Source organism: Hesperophylax consimilis, chromosome 21, assembly GCF_061612785.1.
Source record: "Hesperophylax consimilis isolate HC1 chromosome 21, BYU_Hcon_1.0, whole genome shotgun sequence".
In the NCBI taxonomy this organism is placed as follows: Eukaryota; Metazoa; Arthropoda; class Insecta; order Trichoptera; family Limnephilidae; genus Hesperophylax; species Hesperophylax consimilis.
In genome coordinates, this window is record NC_142856.1 from 4,160,744 (window position 1) to 4,181,170 (window position 20,427).

The 20,427-nt window shown below is 32.0% G+C and overlaps 2 protein-coding genes across 4 annotated transcripts in view; both read right to left on the reverse strand.

The window, feature by feature from the left end:
* LOC149413529 (uncharacterized) overlaps positions 1–20,427 on the reverse strand; it is a 279,540-nt gene that overhangs the window by 27,634 nt on the left and 231,479 nt on the right. The gene's annotated exons all lie outside the window — the stretch shown is intronic.
* On the reverse strand, positions 4,647–7,334 carry LOC149413531 (uncharacterized). Of its 2 annotated transcripts, XM_089644661.1 has the most exons (4): positions 6,820–7,334; positions 6,159–6,320; positions 5,505–5,600; positions 4,647–4,841 (listed from the first exon to the last, which is right to left on the reverse strand). In XM_089644661.1, exons 1-4 carry the CDS (start codon positions 6,980–6,982, stop codon positions 4,735–4,737), a joined length of 528 nt encoding a protein of 175 aa, XP_089500787.1. In that variant the 5' UTR covers positions 6,983–7,334; the 3' UTR covers positions 4,647–4,734. The 2 variants fall into 2 exon arrangements, with proteins under 2 accessions (XP_089500787.1, XP_089500788.1); XM_089644662.1 differs by lacking the exon at positions 6,820–7,334 and having other exon boundaries at positions 6,159–6,447.

A 20,427-nucleotide genomic window follows, 5' to 3' on the forward strand; every position in this document is an offset into this window, starting at 1 on the left:
AGAAAGTGGACACCACCGCTTTTGTTTCTAAGGGCCCCATTTACTCCCCAGCTGTAATTTTTTTAAATTTTGAATAAGGCAACCTTCAGACTAGGGACTTTAGTTGCGAAAGCAGTTGCTTTGTAACAGTTGCCTGCATGAAAATCCATGGATCGTCCTCGAAAATGTTACATTTCATCTCCCTGTAAATTTGTTTCTAATTTTCAAGATGGTAAGGATAAGTAAAGAATATTTTCAAATGCCAATGGTAATTTTCATTTTGTAAAATATTTTATTTATTTCATTTTGTAATGCCTCAATATATATATATATATATATATATATATATATATATATATATATATATAAAAGATGTTCCAATAAGTGTTGTCCGAATATATATATATATATATATATATATATATATATATATATATATATATATATATATATATATATATATATATATATATATATATATATATATATATATATATATATATATATATATATATATATATATATATATATATATATATATATATATATATATATATATATATTTATATCGGACAACACTTATTGGAACATCTTTGAGTAAACCACCTTTCTTGATCATCCTTTCACATGTGATATATAACGCTGTAAATTACGTGGCAACATGTTTTTTTGTGAAATAAATTTAAAATGTGGTCAGCTATTATATATACAGCTATTTTATGCATATGCTCACAAAATTTTCATCATTAAATCATGAACGCATGTTGATCTTTTTTATGAAAGCACTTACTTGATATGCAATGTTGCCAAATCTTTTGTCCTTCTGTCGAGCTTCTGTTTGGACGGACTTGAACAGATTTATTTGTTGGTTGAATATTCGAAAATACGTAATGCATTGGAACGTTTGGCGCGAATATTTAAAATTGCGGGTTTATTTAAAAGTAAAGTTATACAATCAAAACTTATTTATATTACGTTTACAGTTGAATTAATTATTTTAAAATTAGTTTTGTAGAACAGGCTTTTATAAGATATTCTATCTTTTTAATAGCATTAATTTATTATTTGAAAATGTAGATTGATTTACAATTAAAATACCAAAGTTCAATAATATTAGTATTGTGTTTACAGTATTATTGGAAGTATATTTTATAAAATCTGATTTATTTGAGTTGTTTTCTTTCCTTTTATTATAAAATACCTATTATATGATTTTCAGAAAACGATTTTTGTACACAATATTTGTGCTGGTGTATAATAATAACTATTAATACATATTTTGTATTAATAGTTCTTCATTTTTGTTAATTTTATAACCTTAAATATAAAAGTTACAAATCAATGTACACCATAATATGTATGTATAGTTGTAATGTGTAAACTTTCCTAAATAAAGATATTATTATTATTTTTTAGTGGAATAAATCTTTGATTTTTTTTTTACATTTACTCCACACAAGAGGCCCTGAGGATAATAATTTCCCTCAGGGCCTATGTCATCTTTGAAGATGCTGTGTGGAGGGTCTTTTTGAGGAGAGGAAGGAGTGAACATGTGTCTTGAAGAGACCCATGTCATATGAGGGAGGAAACACAGAGGCCGGAAATTTGATCCAGAGCCGAGCCGTTGAACACCGAAACGAGTCGTAGAAACGACCCGTTCTCATGCGACTAATGTTAACCGTGTACATATGTTGGGCATGCATTTGGCGTGTTTCCCGACTATGCTCCGGTGCTGAAGGGATTAATGATGCTAGTTCCTCGGAGCATCTTCCATAGAAATACCGGTAGAACAAGCATATGCTCTAAAAATTGCAATCCGTTTGTTAAGATGGGAGAATCTATCAAACAGACCGCCCGTTTCTGCACAGAGTCGAGGGTTTTTTCAGGTATTTTCGGGCTTCACACCAGAGGTGGCTGCCAAATCCAACCGTGGGGCGCCCTTGTGATTTGTACAGGGTTAGCAGTTGTGTACTATTCAAGTATTTGCGGGCCCTGTACAGTACGCCCTCATTAACCTCAATTAATTGAAATATTCAGAACTGTTTTATAGTGAATTGTTTTATAGTGAATACCTCACAAGAGTCCCAACTGCTCCCGTCTGGAGCCAGTGAGAATATGGCATCCCCAATTGGGGGATGTTGTGAGGCTGAGGGTAAGTGGGGAAGGGAAAGAGGAAGGTGGGGAAGTACCTGGCTATTCAGATCTAGTCACTAAACACGGCTAAACCCATTTGGAGCAACGTTTCAATTCTGAATGGTGGTCTTACACCAGGGCGATACTGGTAGTATCTTCCACTCTGGAACGTGCCGCAAATATACTATATATTATTTTAATTAATTAATTGTGAAATAACACAAATTAATCAAATAAAATTTATTTGCGCACGCCGGGTTCGAACCCGCGACCTTCGAACTAGTTATGTTACTGAGCCATTTTTTTGTTTGTTTAACAATAGCTCCACACAGGAAGCCCTGAGGAAAATATTTTCCCTCAGGCCTATGTCATCTTTGAAGATGCTGTGTGGAGGGTATTTTAAAGGAAGGGAAGGAGAGGAAGGATAAGGGGTGGGTGGGTGGGGTCTGTGGGTCCAGGAGTGACGGACGTATGAATCCATCCCTCCCACTGCGGTGCAAGACGATGTTCCCAAAGAGTTCTGCCTGAAAGGTTTCCCTCAACCTGTCTCTCCGGCCTTCCACGTAGCTGGAGGACACATCCACCGCCAAGACCCGAGCAAACCTCACCCCATGAACCCGGGCACAGTCACCAAACCACTTGGGGTGACCTATGGCAGAGGTGTAGTTATCCAATAAATGGTTCCCGGGGTGGCAGTACCAAATTGTAAATAGATTAGAAGATACTTTCCTGAATGGTCGCCATTCCCCATGGGGTTACCAGTCACGTCTTCCACTCTGGAATGTACCCGGCAGTAGCTGTAGTATAATCTACCTTAGCCACATATTGAACAAGTCTTGTGTTTTAATAAAATTTTGCACAAATTCATTGTTTGGTAAAATAAAAACAAATTTGAAAAAATTCACATTTTAATTTATTTATTTTCAGACATTTTTAAAAACTTTCATTAGGAAATTCAACAGAACTAAAACAAACTTTAAAACTAATTAAGTAATGATTTTTACATAATTGCAGTTTAAAAAATATACAATACGTTATACAAAACTGCCATTATCAGAGTTTAACAAAATATATAATAGCAAAATCGAGAGAAACAAAACATACTTAAAAAATAATGAAGTAATGATTTTTACATAATTTCAGTTTAAAATAATATGGAAAACGTCATACCAAACTGACATTATCAGATATTAACAAAATATATAATAGCAAAATCGATTGAAATAAAACATACTTAAAAAATAATTAATTAATGATTTTTACATAATTTCAGTTTAAAATAATATGGAAAACGTCATACCAAACTGACATTATCAGAGTTTAACAAAATAGAGAAATAAATCACACTTAAAAAAAAAATTGCATTCATTTTCAACTAATTAATTTTCCTTATTTAGTAAAATCCTTATTTAACAACATCCCCATTAAAGAATGCCTTAAAATAATTGAAAATATCCTAGAAAAATCTAATGTCAACCCAATAATAAGAAAAGAGTTATTCCAGCTCATAAAAATTTGCATACAAACAAATTATTTTCTTTTTAATGATACATATTTTGAGCAATTGGACGGACTTCCCATGGGATCCCCTTTAAGCCCACTTCTAGCGGAGATATTTATGGATCATATTGAAAATATTATTCTTAAGTCTCCCTTAGCTAAATATATAATATACTATGTCAGATATGTAGACGATATCTGAATATGTTGGAAAGGCACCAACCGTCAATTAGATATCTTTATTAATTGGACCAACACTGTTAATAATAAAATCTGCTTCACAGTCGAACATGAGATCAAAGCTAAAATATTTTTTTTAGATCTAACAATTGGAAAGAATAATAATAAACATACTTTTGAAATATTTAGAAAACCAACTTTTACAGACACTACAATAAATGCAAATTCAACTCATCCTTCAGAACAGCCAGAAAATGCAAATTCAACTCATCCTTTAGAAACAGAGGTAATTATCTTTAAAATGTACAAAAAGTACGTTACCTGAGAAAAATCCACATAATCGTGTTAGAGTACTAAAATCATCTTCTATATTATTATGCCCAGACAATTCTGAAATTTCAGAATCTCTAAGAAACTCAAATATTTCATGTATTTAAAAATGATAATATTGCAAAAATAGCAATGTCTGACCCATTAATATGTTCATATGGGTCTTTATTATTAAGTAATCACACGGAACACCATTTGAATACACATATAACATCGAAGATGAGGGATTTAGCCAAGGTGTATATAGTTATTAAAGAACAGAAACCTTCAATTTCAACCTTTGATTTAGCGTTTGACCCTGTGCATTTTGATGTTTTTATTAAAGCCGTACAAATAAATAGTGGTTACGATGAAATTACAGGTTCTGTAAAAATTCCTAGCATGTCTCAACGACTTTGTACGGCTATAAAAGATTGTACAAAGTCGTTGAGGCATGCTAGGAATTTTTACAGAACCTGTAATTTCATCGTAACCACTATTTATTTGTACGGCTTTAATAAAAACATCAAAATGCACAGGGTCAAACGCTAAATCAAAGGTTGAAATTGAAGGTATGTTCGTTACCAGTTTAGTACAATATGGACATGAGTTTTTACGGTCATGCACTCGTGCTCATTTACTAGTAGAAATAGTGCTTCGAGTTGTAGTCGATGACACTTCGATTGCCTCCTGCTTCTCTAAATGATGTTGCTCATCATCGGCGTTGGAAATTTTCATATCTAAAAAGTAACAATACATTATTTAGCTTTCTTTAATCTTAATTAGTAAAACCTCAAATTATAAGAAAGCAGTCATTGTTGAATGAAACACTAGTATATATTGAATTATTTCGCGGATAAGCGATAAGCCGCCATGGCTCAGTGGTCAGAGCTGTCGACCGGAAATCGAGGGGACACGGGTTCGAGTCCCGTTGGCGTTATGTAAATCTCAATTATTTGTACCTATATTTTGTTAACTCGGATATTTTCTTATATTATTTTGTATAACATATATTTATCATATAAGATATAAGATCTGTATAATTAAAAAAATATATAAATAAATAAAGATGTACATTATTATCTGTAAAAGCCCTATGGGCGTTTAAATAAATAAATAAATAAATAAAGTATCTTTTATCAGGAGATTTTTCAATGTGGATGAGTGTTTCAGGCGAATAATTATTGCTTTTAAAATAATTATAATTAAATTAAATTATTTAATTAAATGAAGACAATATTAGCATCACTCAATCTAAAATCTGAAACAGAAAAGATACGGTCACATCTGGGACTCGCACCGGACCTTCGGCTTTCTGGGCCGCACCTCTGACCATATAATAATCAAATTATATGTTACGTATTGATTGTTTCAAGAGTATTAAACATGTTTTCTGTAGATACCTGATTCTATCGAAGAAGTAACGTTGTTCGGTTTGTATAGTGAATCATCTTCGGACGTCGGCGGACTCCTTTCTAACATTACTTCAGTTTTGGTTTCTAAAATAAAGCATAATATATTATATATTTATTGTTATTAAGTTTAATTTGTAGAACTCCATTTTATTTTTTATTTTTTATATATTCAATAATATTGTTATTGGGTTTATAAAAACAGTTTATTTTTAAACAAGTTCTGCTGTGTAATTATTATTACGCGTGACAGCTGTTTCGCCCTCTGAAGGCATTATCAAACTGTCGAAGGCATTATCAAACTGATAATGCCTTCAGAGGGCGAAACAGCTGTCACGCGTAATAATAATTACACAGCAGAACTTGTTTAAAAATAAACTGTTTTTATAAACCCAATAACAATATTATTGAATATATAAAAAATAAAAAATATATTATATATTTATCCAATAATAATATCTCAATGTAGTAAGTAAGTCATGTGCACAAATATGAAACCTAACCTAATATAATGACAAAACAACAGACTAATTAAGCATTTGCAACGGAATATTTAATTAGCAGCATTTCTGATATTACCTATAACAATTTACTATAAGCTAAGGTAGCTCTGTAATATTTCAGATTATTATCAGTGAATATTACCTGAATCTGAGGAAGTTTCATGGTTAATTTCTTCGCCCAGTATGCTCTGCATATTGCTGATGATTAAACTTTGTCCTTTGGAAATTAGCGAAAAGGGTGAAGACGAGATCATGTCGTCAGTACTGTTTATTGATGTACGTAAATCACTGGTTCTTGGAACATCTATAAAATATCAAGAACAAACACATTGAAACATACATATATGTACCTGCAGTTTTCTGTTTTTGCAAATTTTATTTCCACAAAGGAATTTGTTTAATTTGAATATGAACAAATTAATGGGTGATTATCCGACGTGTAAAACTTCGTTTTAACTTAATTATTTTAAGAAACAACTGTTTGAAAACAAAACATGCTTTTAAATGCATATTTTAGTATAGGAATATGGCTTTAGTTTGATTTGACATTTTTACCACAAGTTGTTAGGTTAGCTTTTTTGAATTTTGTTAATACATAATATATATCTATTATTCAAAATAATTTTACTGCTTGGGTTCTCAAAAAAGAAAGAAAAAAATCATGACCTATATAATAAAATACGGTAATTATTCTGTACTCATTTGATAAGCATAGATTAAAATTGTTAATATTATATTTATTATATTAATTCTATATTTTACAATTTAGGTTATTACCTATTTAGAAATATGTAATAGCTTACCGTATTTAAAATCCATTTCGCAAAGCTGAAAGATTTTATTAAATCTCCTTCGTAATAAAGCTAATAAAACGCAAAAACAAATCAACCTGTCAACTGATTCGTGATATACGAACATTGAATAACGGTAATATTTAATATTATCTGTTAGCCAGTTACAAGTCATTAAGTGTTTCAGAAAACTAACCTGAAGCTAGCTTCAAATGGACCAATACAAACAAACCAGCCTTGTGCTAGCAAACAACATCATTCAATAATGGGCTTTAAATAATATAACTTTAGAGGTTAATTTTGCATACAATTCTTGAGCCTTATAGTTCCTTTCGAATATTGTTTAGACCAATACGCAATGTCGTACGATAATAAGCTCTAAATAATATTACTTTAGAGGCTATTTTTGCATACAATTGTTAAAACATTTAATTACTTTAGAAAATTATTTGTACACCTGCGTTTGACACAAATAACGATGGCAACGTCGCTTTTTGAGATCAATGAAGTTAGTTTAACATACGATAGAAATAATTAACAAAGTCAGGTTGAATATCTGAGATAAAATCGCATATAGGAGCATATCTAATGCTCACGAAAATCGCACTTGTCACATCAAATTGAGTTGAAAATGCCACTGATCTCGTCTCGCCGAGACGATTAAAATGGCATTTAAATCTCAATTTGTCGATGATCAAGTAAGTGCTCAATGATCAAGTAAGTCGAAATGATCCAATAGTTCCGGTTATTTGCAGACGCTAAGATGTACAAAGTGCCGTATCATAAACCTATATATATATATATATATATATATATATATATATATATATTGAGGCATTACACGACGTATTGCCTCAACGCGAACATGTGTTAATACGAAATACTCATGGTAAGTGGTGTGAGTCTCACATACTGAAAGTTTATCCGTACCGTGGTCCAGCGTTGCCGACAATCCTTGTTTAAAGTAAGTTTGCTAATTAATCCACTGTGCTTGGGCTTACCCGTGTACACAGTTTAGCTGTGCTCTAAAGTGGGCTAATTCTAGTTACTACTGCAATGGCTTTATACGTTTATACGATAAGGTCTGTTTCTAAGCCAGCCAAGAATCCAGCCATTCAAGAAGCAGCCGGCTGTCAAGTAAACTAGATGACTATTTTCAATGAGATGCGGTCTGAGGTTGCATGTAAATGGCGGCGGGTTAATTAACCCCTAGGATGCTAAGAAATACACGGTGGATTTACTAGTAGCTCACCGCACTTTCCTCGATTTAATTGTATTTTCAACTTTAAAGATGCTCTTAGTGTAATAAAATATATTTTATTAACTTTGCAAGGAAATCATGTATCTTCATATTTTTCTAGCTTCTCGTTTCGTCACGTGCAAACATGTTTATTTTATCTGTAAAAAAGCGCTTCGCAAAATTCCATGACAACTGTCATAAATCAGGTTTAAAAGTCATAGTCTGTACTGTATTTATTTACACAAAAGCCACATAAAACTTATTTTATTGTCAAGAACGCATATTTAGCTAGAAAATGTTATAAAATGCAGGAATATTTTCGCATCTCTTCATTAAATTATATTTTAAATAACATAGGAGAGAAAAAAAACATTCATCTTAATCTTAATAGCATTCCTGGGGAAACTACATAGGATAGACAAAACACATATAATAAAATAAACACATCCATCGTATCGTAAGACGGTAGAATTTACAAATACATAATTATGCAAAAAAACAAGTACATAACGACAACCGTGCCAGCCGGCGCACTGCGGGTGATTGGCATTTTAGCCTGGAATTTCTAAGGTTAAGTAAGGAATTCTCTAGAAGTAATTGCGACTGTTATCGTTTAACAGACAATACCGAGAATGCACACAAACTACAATAAATACAATATCTTTATTTTATTAAGACCATAAGTTAACAGACTATTTGAACCTGAACCCGAATTTGAACTGATGACCTCGATTCGCTAAAACAACATTATCTTTACTAACGGCCAACTTATCTAAACTATTCAAAATCCCAACAGACTAATTTAATAACAACCTTTCTTTGGAACTGTCGAACTACTGCTTATTTTTCTTAATATATTTATGAAATATTTTTCAATTAACTGTTTAAAGTCTGTTGTTTTTTATATCTATGTACACTCTTAATTGAAATCCCTTTTAAAATTTTAAACTATTCGTAGTTGTCTATTCCGAAATAAAATTTTATCTAACTCAATTACGTAATAAAAATACTATTCTTTTCTTTTTGTAATATTTTATTACCTAAATAAATAAATTAATAAAAATAATTTATATAAATATATTTATATAGATATAACATAACCACTCATAACATTTCATGTATAATGTATGCTCGCAACAAAGTAACGTTGATATCGTTTGATATAGTGTTTTTTTATAGTATTTTACCAATTCTCACAAGACGTCGGAATCTCTTATAAAATGTTTATTATATTAAAACAAAAATAACGTTGTTTACCTATGTAAAAGAAATTGCAATCATTGCAATTGATTTTATAAACTCCTTATTTTTTTCTTCCACTGTTCAATTGTAATCTATATTTAATTTTTGACTTTAGTATATACTTGCTCCTGATGAGGTGAACATGAAACATGCAGAGGTTATATGTATTAAAGTGATGTAAACAAAGATATTCGTGTTTTAATATAATAAATAATGACATCACAAAGTGATAAGCTTTCAGAAGAAATTTTCTTTGAAAAATTAATACAATGCAACACTTTATGTTCACAAACAGATGTACATTATTACTGCAATTACACCGCTAACTGTCAGCAACGAAATATAACTAAAAGTAATAAGACAGAAAGATATTGATAAGGCAAAAGGTCTAGTTCGTAACAATATCGGAAAAAAATCATGTATCTAGACCGATTTTATGACTAGTACAAAGTCCTTAAAGAGCCTTAAGTCAACTTCAAAACACAAAGTAATATTATTTCTAGGCTTTCATTTTTTAAAGTGTGTACATGTTGGAAATACAGTACCAACCTAATAATAATGTATCGCGCTCGTTCTATCTTGCTCAGCAAAGCATTTTTTTATGTAAATATTTTGTCCAGTTTCTCGATCGGACAAAATTACGATGCGGATTGGAAGGACCTTGGTGACGCAGGAAAAAGGGACAATGATGATAAAAAGGAGATAAGATTGAAAAGGGACTCACCTTAACACTATTATGTGGAAGTTTATCACTGTACTTTTTAGATTGGAAAAGGTTATTTATATTAATGACTGCATTTGTAACTCTCGACCGTAAATTTCATCAATTTTGTAATAATATTATTTTTTAATAATATGCTATGCTAATGAGGTATTCCCCTATGATAGCCAACTTTCGATAGGAAAGGGTGCCAAAAGATATTACAAGATACCATTACACAGTTGTTTTCATGGGGGTACGTCATTAAAAACATATTGATACGTAATCATGAAAATTAAATGAACAGCTCTAAGGGACGCACTTGACTACTAAAAAATCAAAAATGTCACCGGAGACAAAAAATTTCGTTTTCATTTGTACACCAAATAATATCAGGAATCTCTCGTAAAGTAAGACAAGTACGTTCCTGTATATATAAATATATAATTATCACATCTCTGTAATCAATTATCTTTAAAGAAATTTCCATTTAAAAAATTTACTCTTTTATCAAAATTTCTCTCTATCGACAAAGTAAAAAAATATATATTTTTATGATCTTTAATGAAAAATATTCATTTAATATTGTAAATTGTTCCTAGAAGATTGTGATCCATGATGCTTTTCGGTTTTGATAGTTGCAAGTTACTCCCCATCTTCCGTACTCCAGTTAATAATGATTTATCTAAATCTTAATGTTTCTATTCGATCACGAACTCACTCTACGCTCAAGTGGTAAGAAAAGCATTTAAATCCTGACTCATTTCTCATTAAAACTTTTCCTTTTCAGTGCATGCATCACGTCTTTCAAACGAGCTACTCTGTGAAATATAGAACGCCCTGTCAAACGCTAATGTCAAGATAAAATTAAAGAGCATCTCTTCGATCTTTCGAGTGATGAAACCCTCGAAACTCGGACCCACCCCTTTAATCCATCCAACCTACTTTATAAGGAATGTAATGTTATGTGCATAAAATACTTTGTCGATTTTTTATCAATATTAAATTTGCTGAAAGAACACAACAAATTAGCTTAACTAGAATTAGCTCTACATTGAACTTTGTGGTGGTACATATTAAAACTAAGAAATTATTTATATCAGGCACCACTTATGTTTAATATTCTTCCAAATCACATTAAGTCTACCAATTCCTTAGTTAAATTAAAAAAGTTAATTAAGGTTTTTGTATTGACTTGTATTTAAGTATTAATATTTTTTCATCCTTGTCCTTTCTTAAATAATCACATTATATATAAGTCCCATTTGCTAAAAACTGAATGTCTATCTGTCTTTATTATCTACTTTGCTTCTTCTTTTAAATAATGATTAATGATTAGTTATGGTTCAAATAGTGTTACAATATACTGTCAAATTACCCATCTAGTAACACATCTAATACTATTTTTTCTTTAATTTTGAAATATTTTGTGTTCGTATTTAGAATTACTTCATGTTTGTGATTACTCTTATGTTTGCTTCACTCAAATGTAAATTGTCCTCGATACAGGCTTAGTCCTAGTGAGGTTGATTTTTATGTGAAAAATTAGTGTTTTATGTATAGTGAGATGCAATAAATAAATAAATAGTGCAAACTTTCTTTTGGAAAACAAGCACACAGTATATAAATAAATTAAATTTCCTCCGTTCATATAAGGGATACCCTCTTAAATGCCACCCACAATGCCAACTTAAGAAGATATTTCTGTTCCCCCAGCTCGACGTTTTGCTTCTAGCCACTTCAATTAATTGCCTTTCACTGAAGACAAAGATATTAAATTTAATTTTGAAAAACACTCATGCCATCAGTAATAGGTAACTCAATTTTATGAATAGAGTCAAATGGAGTAACCATACGCGGTCTTTAAGTGTATATTTCGGCGATGTTTGGGACAAATTCTAGCATGCTTCACCTGTATAATTAACAGCTTACTTCTGTAGCGCTTTGGGTCGCCTCAAACCAGGTCGTGTGTACAGTAAAAATTGACAGTTAAATTGTTTTTTTTTTTATATACTTTTCTTATTCGTTTCGCCTCTGTTACCTGTTATGGATGCTATTGTGTAATCAATTTGTCAGAACGGTGTGATCTATGACAATTTTTGGTAAAAAAATGTAGATTCATCAAGAGGTAACTCTCATGCAGATAAAAATTGATCTGTTTTGTTAGAGATGTTTTCATTTTTGTGTGATGTGGTAACTTTTCTATGTTAACTGTAAGCGGTTATCTGGGTTAAAATATTTATCTATAGCGTTTTTATACAAATATCGTAATGTAAAAATTGCGTACGTTTACCCCACGTAACCCTACTCTTAATAAGGGTAAGTTTGATGGAAGAAATTAATACAAAGCAATAAGCCAGAGTGGTGGGTACATAGGTTCATTATTCAGAATAAAAACTTTACGTTGCGTGAAATGGAAAAAAAAACGTGTTTTGGGATGAGATTTGAATAGTCAAGTAAATTTCTTTTTTACATTTTCCTCTTCCTCATCTCTACCTTTTCCCATTCACTTCAGCCTCACAACTAACCCTTACAAGGAATGCTGTTCTCAGAAGAAAAATTATACATCGATTGACAATAAATTACCTATCTGAACTCAAAAATTATACATCAATTTACACTTAATTACCTACCTGAACTCAAAAATTATTCATCATTTTAAAATAAATTACCTATCTACACTTAAAAATTAAAATACGATTTACAATAAATTACCTATCTGAACTCAAAAACTAAAATTCGATTTATAATAAGTTACCTGTCTGAACTCAAAAACGATATCTTTACAATGTGTATCGGCACGTACCCGACAAACTTTAACCAGCTATTCCTTAGCATATTTGGAGGAAAAAATCTTAAGTGCACTTTGCTGTCCGGTAACGTTTTTTTTTAATAAAAAATTTATTATTCATATTTTCACCACATTTCACCACTGTTTTATCCTATGTCAAAGTTTGAAAACCCATCTGGCAATATTCTATTCGAATTCCGTTGAATAATGTGCGTGTGTACCTATATTGGCGCGCTTTTACAATCACAACGAAATGGCACGGCACCATTCGTCTCATTTTTAACTATTATTATTTAGTGTGTGCGAAAGAGCGAAGACGCTTTACGACATAGTTGCTTATAACAGCTGTTGAACACGAAAAGTAATGCCAATGACAGTGATGGAGTGTGGAATTTTTAATATTTTTGTTTTTAATTGAAAAATAAATGCTACCGGACAGCAAAGTGCCCATAACATTTTTTACTCCAAATGTGCTAAGGAATAGCTGGTTAAAGTTTGTCGGGTTAGTGCCGATACACCCTGTATATATATTTTAATGTTTCTTTATTTGTCCTGTACGTGTTACATTTGTCCTGAACGTGTTAATATACGATTTCGCTGAAAAATTCAAGTTTGTTCTTATTAGTGTTTAGATAGTGGTTTGAACGGCAGAAGAAGTCGGGGACGCTCGAGAAAGACATAAGGCATTATCTCTGCCCTGGAATGTGGTATGTAGTCAAATTAAATTCGATTTGAAGCAGTTTTTGACGGTTACAATGTGAATTTTATGAAGTGAATGAATTTACATGAAGTGAATTGTAAAAAAATAGGGGATGCTCGTGGATGACTTGAATGAATAAATTTGTTGTAAAATGGATAAACGAAGAAAGAGGTGTAAAGAGAATGTATTGGAAGTGAATGGTCGATAAAGTCAAGGACGTCCGAGAAAATCGTAGCCTGATCTAGTGAAATAAAAATATTATTTCTGCCTTAGTACCCAGTTATCAGGTATACTAGAATTCACAACTTCAAAACTTTATCCCAAACCACTCATAAGTCCCCAATCAACGCCGGGTATACCAAGTAGAAAATAAAATCTTTATCTATAATTTCCGTGATATTTGCGGTAACATTACATTATTTAATTTATTTAGTTATTTTATTTTTTCATATAATTTACTATTCATACTATCCATGTTGTAATTGTTAGTATGGTTACCCTATGCTTGTGTCTGATAAGCCAGCACACATACCTTGTAATTTAGTTAACAGAAGAATATTATTGTTGTCAACTTACTTACCAATGCTTCTTTTGTTGACATTTTTGTTTTTATTTTTCGTACATTTGTTACTAAAATTTTGTTTATTTTTGTCTACCATTCACGAAACGACCGTGTCAAAAACTTTTCCTTTTCAAGTTTAAATTTAATGTTATTATTATATTAAGTTTACAAATATGTATTGTTTTAAATGATATAATTGTAAAGCTGCACATCTTGATACAGGAATGCCCTAGTGAGATGTGCAGAGTACGTTTTTTATGTTAACAACTGTTTTTTTGAATAAATAAATAAATAAATAAATTATTTCTGTTGAAGCTTACTAAAAACATCCGCCAAGGTAAATAAATCATTTTGGTTAATTTAATAGAACAGTTCTCAATAGTTAACAATTTGGGAGGATGTTTTGGTACCGCCACCCAGGGAATCATTTATTGGATAACCAACACCTCTCCCACAAGTAATCCCAAGTGATTCGCTACGTTTGGTGATTTAGTAGGAGTGTCCGGGTTCATCGGGTGAAGTGTGTTTAAGATGCGCCTGCGCAAAAGCTGTTCCAGTTCCAGATCGAGAGAGGCTGGTTTGGGGAGACCCTTTGACCTCTCCAACTGGTATCTCGACCCATCGCCTAGCAGCGCAGTGGGAGGGATGTATTCTTATGTTTGTCACTCCTGGACACACTGATCAAAAGATGACATAGGCCCTGAGGGAAATTATTTTCCTCAGGGGCTCCTGTGTGGGGTTAATATAAAAAGAGAGCAACATAATGAAAACTAGCTCGATATTACCTACACAGATACTGAGGCGGTATTCGGACAATTTATAACTTTTGCAAGCGATAAGAGCTTTTCGTGGTAGCACCTGGGTAAGTACTAAAAGCTTTTGCCCGTGAAATATAATTCTGTATTCCAATAATGAGAGATATTATTGTTTCAGTGACGTCCTCCGTGGTCGGGGGTAAGGCTATTGACTAGCAAGCTGGAGGTTGCGAGTTCAAAACCAGGCGAGCGCGAGTAATTTTTTTTTGGATTAATTTGTGTTATTTCACAAAGTACTGATTTAAAATAATATATAGTAAATCACATCTAAGTATGATCACAATATAACACATTTAAATAAATAGCAGTTGCTTCATTATTAAACAATTAAGAAAACATTGCCGATTAATGTGGGGAACTTCAACATACCCCAAGGAGTACAAAAACTATTGTCACAAATCCTTTCACAATAAATCGGTTTAACTGATAATCCATCACTTAAGACATAATACAAATTGAAACTGTAATAGAATTATATAAATAATTTGTCTTAACGTGGCTTGACCACAGTTTGAAAATGACCTTGAATAAAATAAAGTTAAATATTTGCAGATCTCAATAATAACATTATCAAAATTGATTTACATTAAATAATATTAATCCTCGTAGGTAAGAAATTAATGATTTTATTTTGAAGATTTTTATGTAGGACGGGTTGTTTTACTAAATTTGAACATATCATCGAATTTCAAAGTTTCTTTCAAGTTCTGTGAAGGTTATATTCAAGTTCTTTTATTATATCATTATTGGTCAGGGGCTTCAAAAAACTGAATTAATAACAGAACTTGAAAATAACCTTGACAGAACTTGAAAATCATCGTTGAAATTCTATGAATTGTTAAAATTCTGTGAAACAACCCGTCTTTAATGATTAATTTAAGTTTTCAGTAAATTTTATAGTTGTTTAATGAATTCTTTGAAGGTGTTTTTAAGGGATCTTTTTTTTCTATTAATCTATCAACGAATTATGTTCCGAGGAATTTGCAGTTCTGTTTACCCAAAGTTTTTTTTAACATATCGGAATCGGTTGATTTGTTGTGTTTCTGATTGAATGGTTTTCTTTATAATATCTTCTTCATACATTTATAAAATTGAGTGTTACCTAAATGAACAGAGTTTCTAATTGTATGACTTTAAATAATATAGTTCTGTGTCAGTTTTATAAGTGCCAATTCTGTGCCATCCCTTCTGAACATACCTTATTAAATTATGGATTGAAAGATAGCGAAGTTGGTTATTCTTAGTATAATATATTATATAATATCAATCACAACAGTATGAGATGAATACATCTTTATAATACTATAATGTGGTACTAGCTATAGGTTGAACAGCGTACACAGATTTCGTGAATTCGATTCCATTCCTAATTGTGGTCTCACGCCGGAGGAGACTGAGAGAATCTCCCACTCTAGAACAAGGTACAGATATAAGATCATTTTCATAAATTTTGATGGTACTTGCTGAGTTTTGGACCCTAGGCTTGTAGGCCCATAGCCAAACAACTTTCTAAGTGGCAATCAAAAGGGCAATCTTCAACCTACAATCCCCGTATTTCTTTTTGTACATCAACGTAGGTCAAATAAAGGATATATATATTCAATACATATTTCTGACCAATTTTAACGGTCAAGCATTGTTTAAAAGATAATAATAATCAAGTTAAACGCCAGGCCCAAATTCACTAGAAACCTTAAAATATTTTGGACCGAAATTTTTACCAATAACACTGGTTATTTTAATCCTGTGTCTAGAATGTCTCGATCATACAACGATATTGTTAAAACACATGCTTGCATAGATATTTTCGTAAATAATGTAACTTGTTTCATGAGATATCTCCACGATTTCTGTACCTAAAAAAAAAAACAAATATTGTTGATTTTTGATGGTTTGATATTTTCTATTACATACCTAATTTAAACATATTTGTAATAACTAATATAATTTCTGTAATCTTTAAGCTTTGTATAAAAAAAACAATGATATTGTTTTGATAGTGAATGTGCAAATGTGATTGTTGCAGGCACATTAGTCTAGGGACATTTATATTTGTATTTAAATTTATTTTATACTATACAAGAATGTACTTTGAATGTCCTGTTTGTGTCTCAAATAAAAAAAAAATATATTCTGTACAATCAATACCAATAGATTGAATTTAAAATCTAAGAGAATCAAACCTGCAACTTTTTAAGCCCAGTAAATACATTTCTTTCAAGTTAAGTCCTGAAATCTCTTAAGCCATTCTCATGAAATCAATATCTCCTTTGTTCGATGCAGGCTTTGTGCAGTATTACCCGCTGATGATGCAGTATTACCTGCTCTACTATGAAACTGACGCGCAACATTTCAAACACGGTGCTTTTTGCGTACTAGTTTAACGTTAACTTTTGTAAGTCTAATATTCAGCGGAACTAAACTAACATCAACTAACATCCAGAAAATTACATTTTACTCGAGCTGAAGTAATCACTTTTGTATATAAATTAATTAAAGTTATTAATTATATGTTTTAGATATAACTTGGTGTTATTAAATTGAACTTATTCATTGTAGACCAAGTTATCGCCATATTTTTTGGATGCGGTCCCACAATTTGGCTTTGCGGTGACCATGATAACATTTTACTTGTTCATCTAAAATTTATCAAACCAAAAAAAATCATAATTAAATAGTCAATTTAGTGCTTGATCGAAGCTTGTTGAATGGCGGCCTCTGATAATTACGGATTATATTCGCGGATTTTCAAGGGAGAAGGCGCTAGTTTATTGTTTATACAAAATAGATGTTTTAATAAATAAAATCCTAAGTTTTGTGCTTTCAATAAATTGTATAAGTTTAATTCAAATCCGTCAAGTGGTTTTTAATTTACAGTGGTCACCGTGTTTGAAAACATAGTCAAATATGGCAATAACTTCTTGGTCTACAATAAATATTTTTTTTTTTTGTCAAATAAAATTAAAACCTAGTTTAATAACTTTGTCTTATTTGTTTTATGAAGTACGAGTAAATTAAATTACTGTCATTTTTTTAATTGAAAAGACTTATTTTTTTCACGCCGCTGACTACTCCTAATCTCTTAATCGTGCTTTTTCTTTGATTGTCGTGTATTCTCCTGAAGTAGCTTTCTTCGATCATGTTCTACATGTTCAAACGAGACTCAAGAATAAGAATTTCGACCAATGTATGTACTTTCGACGGCGATTGCGAGGAGACTGGATTTGAGAATCGATACTCAAAATTGCACTCTACGTCGGTTCAATCCTGTGCAAGTTACGTCTTTTTTACGTCCGTACAATTTCAGGAATTTTCTAATGGCGGATGGAAAAACTCAAATATTGTAAGTTTATTCGTGTCTGCGACACAAGTAATTCTTTAAAAAATGTGTCTAACAAGAAACTCACATAATATGACGGAACTTGCGAAAACCCGTGAAAAATAACGGGATGATATAACTGTAGGATTTGTGAAATCATTGCCCATCAAAAGTAAATATTGTCCATTTTAATTATTCTCTTGCAGTCAGAAATTTAACTTTCCAACGAACACCGTTAGTAAACTGTACAAATCAGTAGAAAATTCAGATTTAGATTTGTCAAAAATGTGAACGACTAAAATACCCATTTAAAACACAAAAATCAAATAATAATTTACAAAAATAAAACCATTTTTTGTACTTACTTTATCGATTATATTTAACGGTTCCAATTTTGAAATAAGGGTTCAGTTTTCTTAAATAATATTTCGCGTAACGCAATAACGCAATTTCAAGTCAAGTACGCATAGAGAAAATAATTGTCTAATAATTGAATATGTAGCTGTCATACTTTAAAGTTGACGTAACCAAAATATGTTTCGAAATTTGAATAAAAAATGTACACAGTTCAGCTCTACTCTGCACATTATCCGTGCTAGTAATGGTTGTATTGCTAGAATAGGTACCTACGCAGTTGTTCCTGAAAACAAGCAACAAGTCGGAATTCCCCGACGAGGGTCGGGCGTTGTGTATGCTGTATCGATCCCGCTACCCCCTGCCAGCCACCTTGTCAGCCCCAATCCACCCTCCGTCTACCATCTGCCATCGTGGCAACCCCATTGTGGGGTGGGGGGCGGGTTGATGGTGGTTTCAGGTGGCTGAAGCCTAGTGTTGGGGTAGGGATAGCACCATTATTTTAAATTTCCTTATAGAAGATAAAAGATCTCCTTAATCCATTTTTATGTAATTATGATAATTATCAAATGAATTAGAAAGTAGTTAACTCCTCAAAAAAAGTTATTCGGTTTTGGGAACAAACTGCTAATAACCTTTGAGTCGATTTGTTAGATTTTGGGAATGGTTCATATGGTCTCATGGAAATCGACGTATCTCTTTTACTTTCATGGTGAAAAATGTTATTTAAACGGTGTTAGAAAGAAAAAACAACACGCTTTTTATTCAAATCAAGAAGTTCACCATAGAAGAATTAAAATGTACACCTCTATAAAGCTAAAGGCTACAACCGAATTATTTTCATATAAAACGATAAAAAGTGATTTTACAGTTATGTTTATAGTACATATTTATAATGAAATATGTACTTATTTTTTTCATTTTCGGTAATTTTAGACTAGGAAAGATTAACAGAGACTAGATATGATGGACTCGCCAAACCTCACAGCGGTGCTGCCAAGGTCTGTTATCTCTGTGAAGATATTGTGTCAGCGCTTTATTAGCAGTAAACACATACCTGGATGGATGACGAAACTCGTGTTGGCACTGTTGGTGGACGCGGTGGACTCTCTCGCTGCAGCAGATGGTCCAGTTTCTTCACCATCTAGGATTCTTGCTGCAGAGTCTCCATCTTCTATCTTCGTTTCACCTGTTCCTGTTCTTCATTTTACTTAACTTAAATTCACTTTATTTTTGTAATATTTATAGTTTTTATCCCTGAGGTGATATCTCACAAAAGCGGCGCTATGCAAATTGATCAATTGATTTATTAATTAAATAATTGGATTCATGTTATTTAAAAGAAAAACTGTAAATGATCCTTGATTTTTTAATGATCCGTGCTAGTTCCATACTTAATGCGTACACAACCCTGGCGGAACGAGTCTGCCTGGGGCGCCTAGTGAGGTAGGCACTAGCCAGAGCCAGTACCTACTTCTGATTGTGCGCCATACCCCACATACTACACACCACAATACCCACCACCTCATCGGGTCTGGCTCAGCATACACAGTAGTAATGTAGGCTGTGCAGTGATGTGAACGCCTGTCTTTTCAAATTCATGGTCACAAGGACGTGTAGGAGACTTAAGAGAGGTTAGGCGCAGTTAGGTTAGTTCAAGCGCACTTGAAGTGAAATGACACTAAACTGCGCTATATAAATTCCATGTTATTATTATTATTATTAGGCGAGAAAATCTCGCCTAACCTCTAGAACAGATGTAAGTTACATAAAATGTGTCAAATGTACAGTTTGATGAATCTGTTTGACAGAATGCAGTGGTCCCGTCACTGACATACATTCAATACATGCCAAAGATACCTTTTACCTGTTATCCTCAGACTTCAAATTACTGTAT

Coding starts and splice junctions, on each gene's coding strand:
- LOC149413531 (XM_089644661.1), bottom strand. CDS start 6,982: ATGACTTGTAACTGGCTAACAGATAATATTAAATATTACCGTTATTCA. Junction 5,601..6,158: donor TGAAACTTCCTCAGATTCAG/GTAATATTCACT, acceptor GCTTTATTTTAG/AAACCAAAACTGAAGTAATG. Junction 4,842..5,504: donor TACTTCTTCGATAGAATCAG/GTATCTACAGAA, acceptor GTTACTTTTTAG/ATATGAAAATTTCCAACGCC.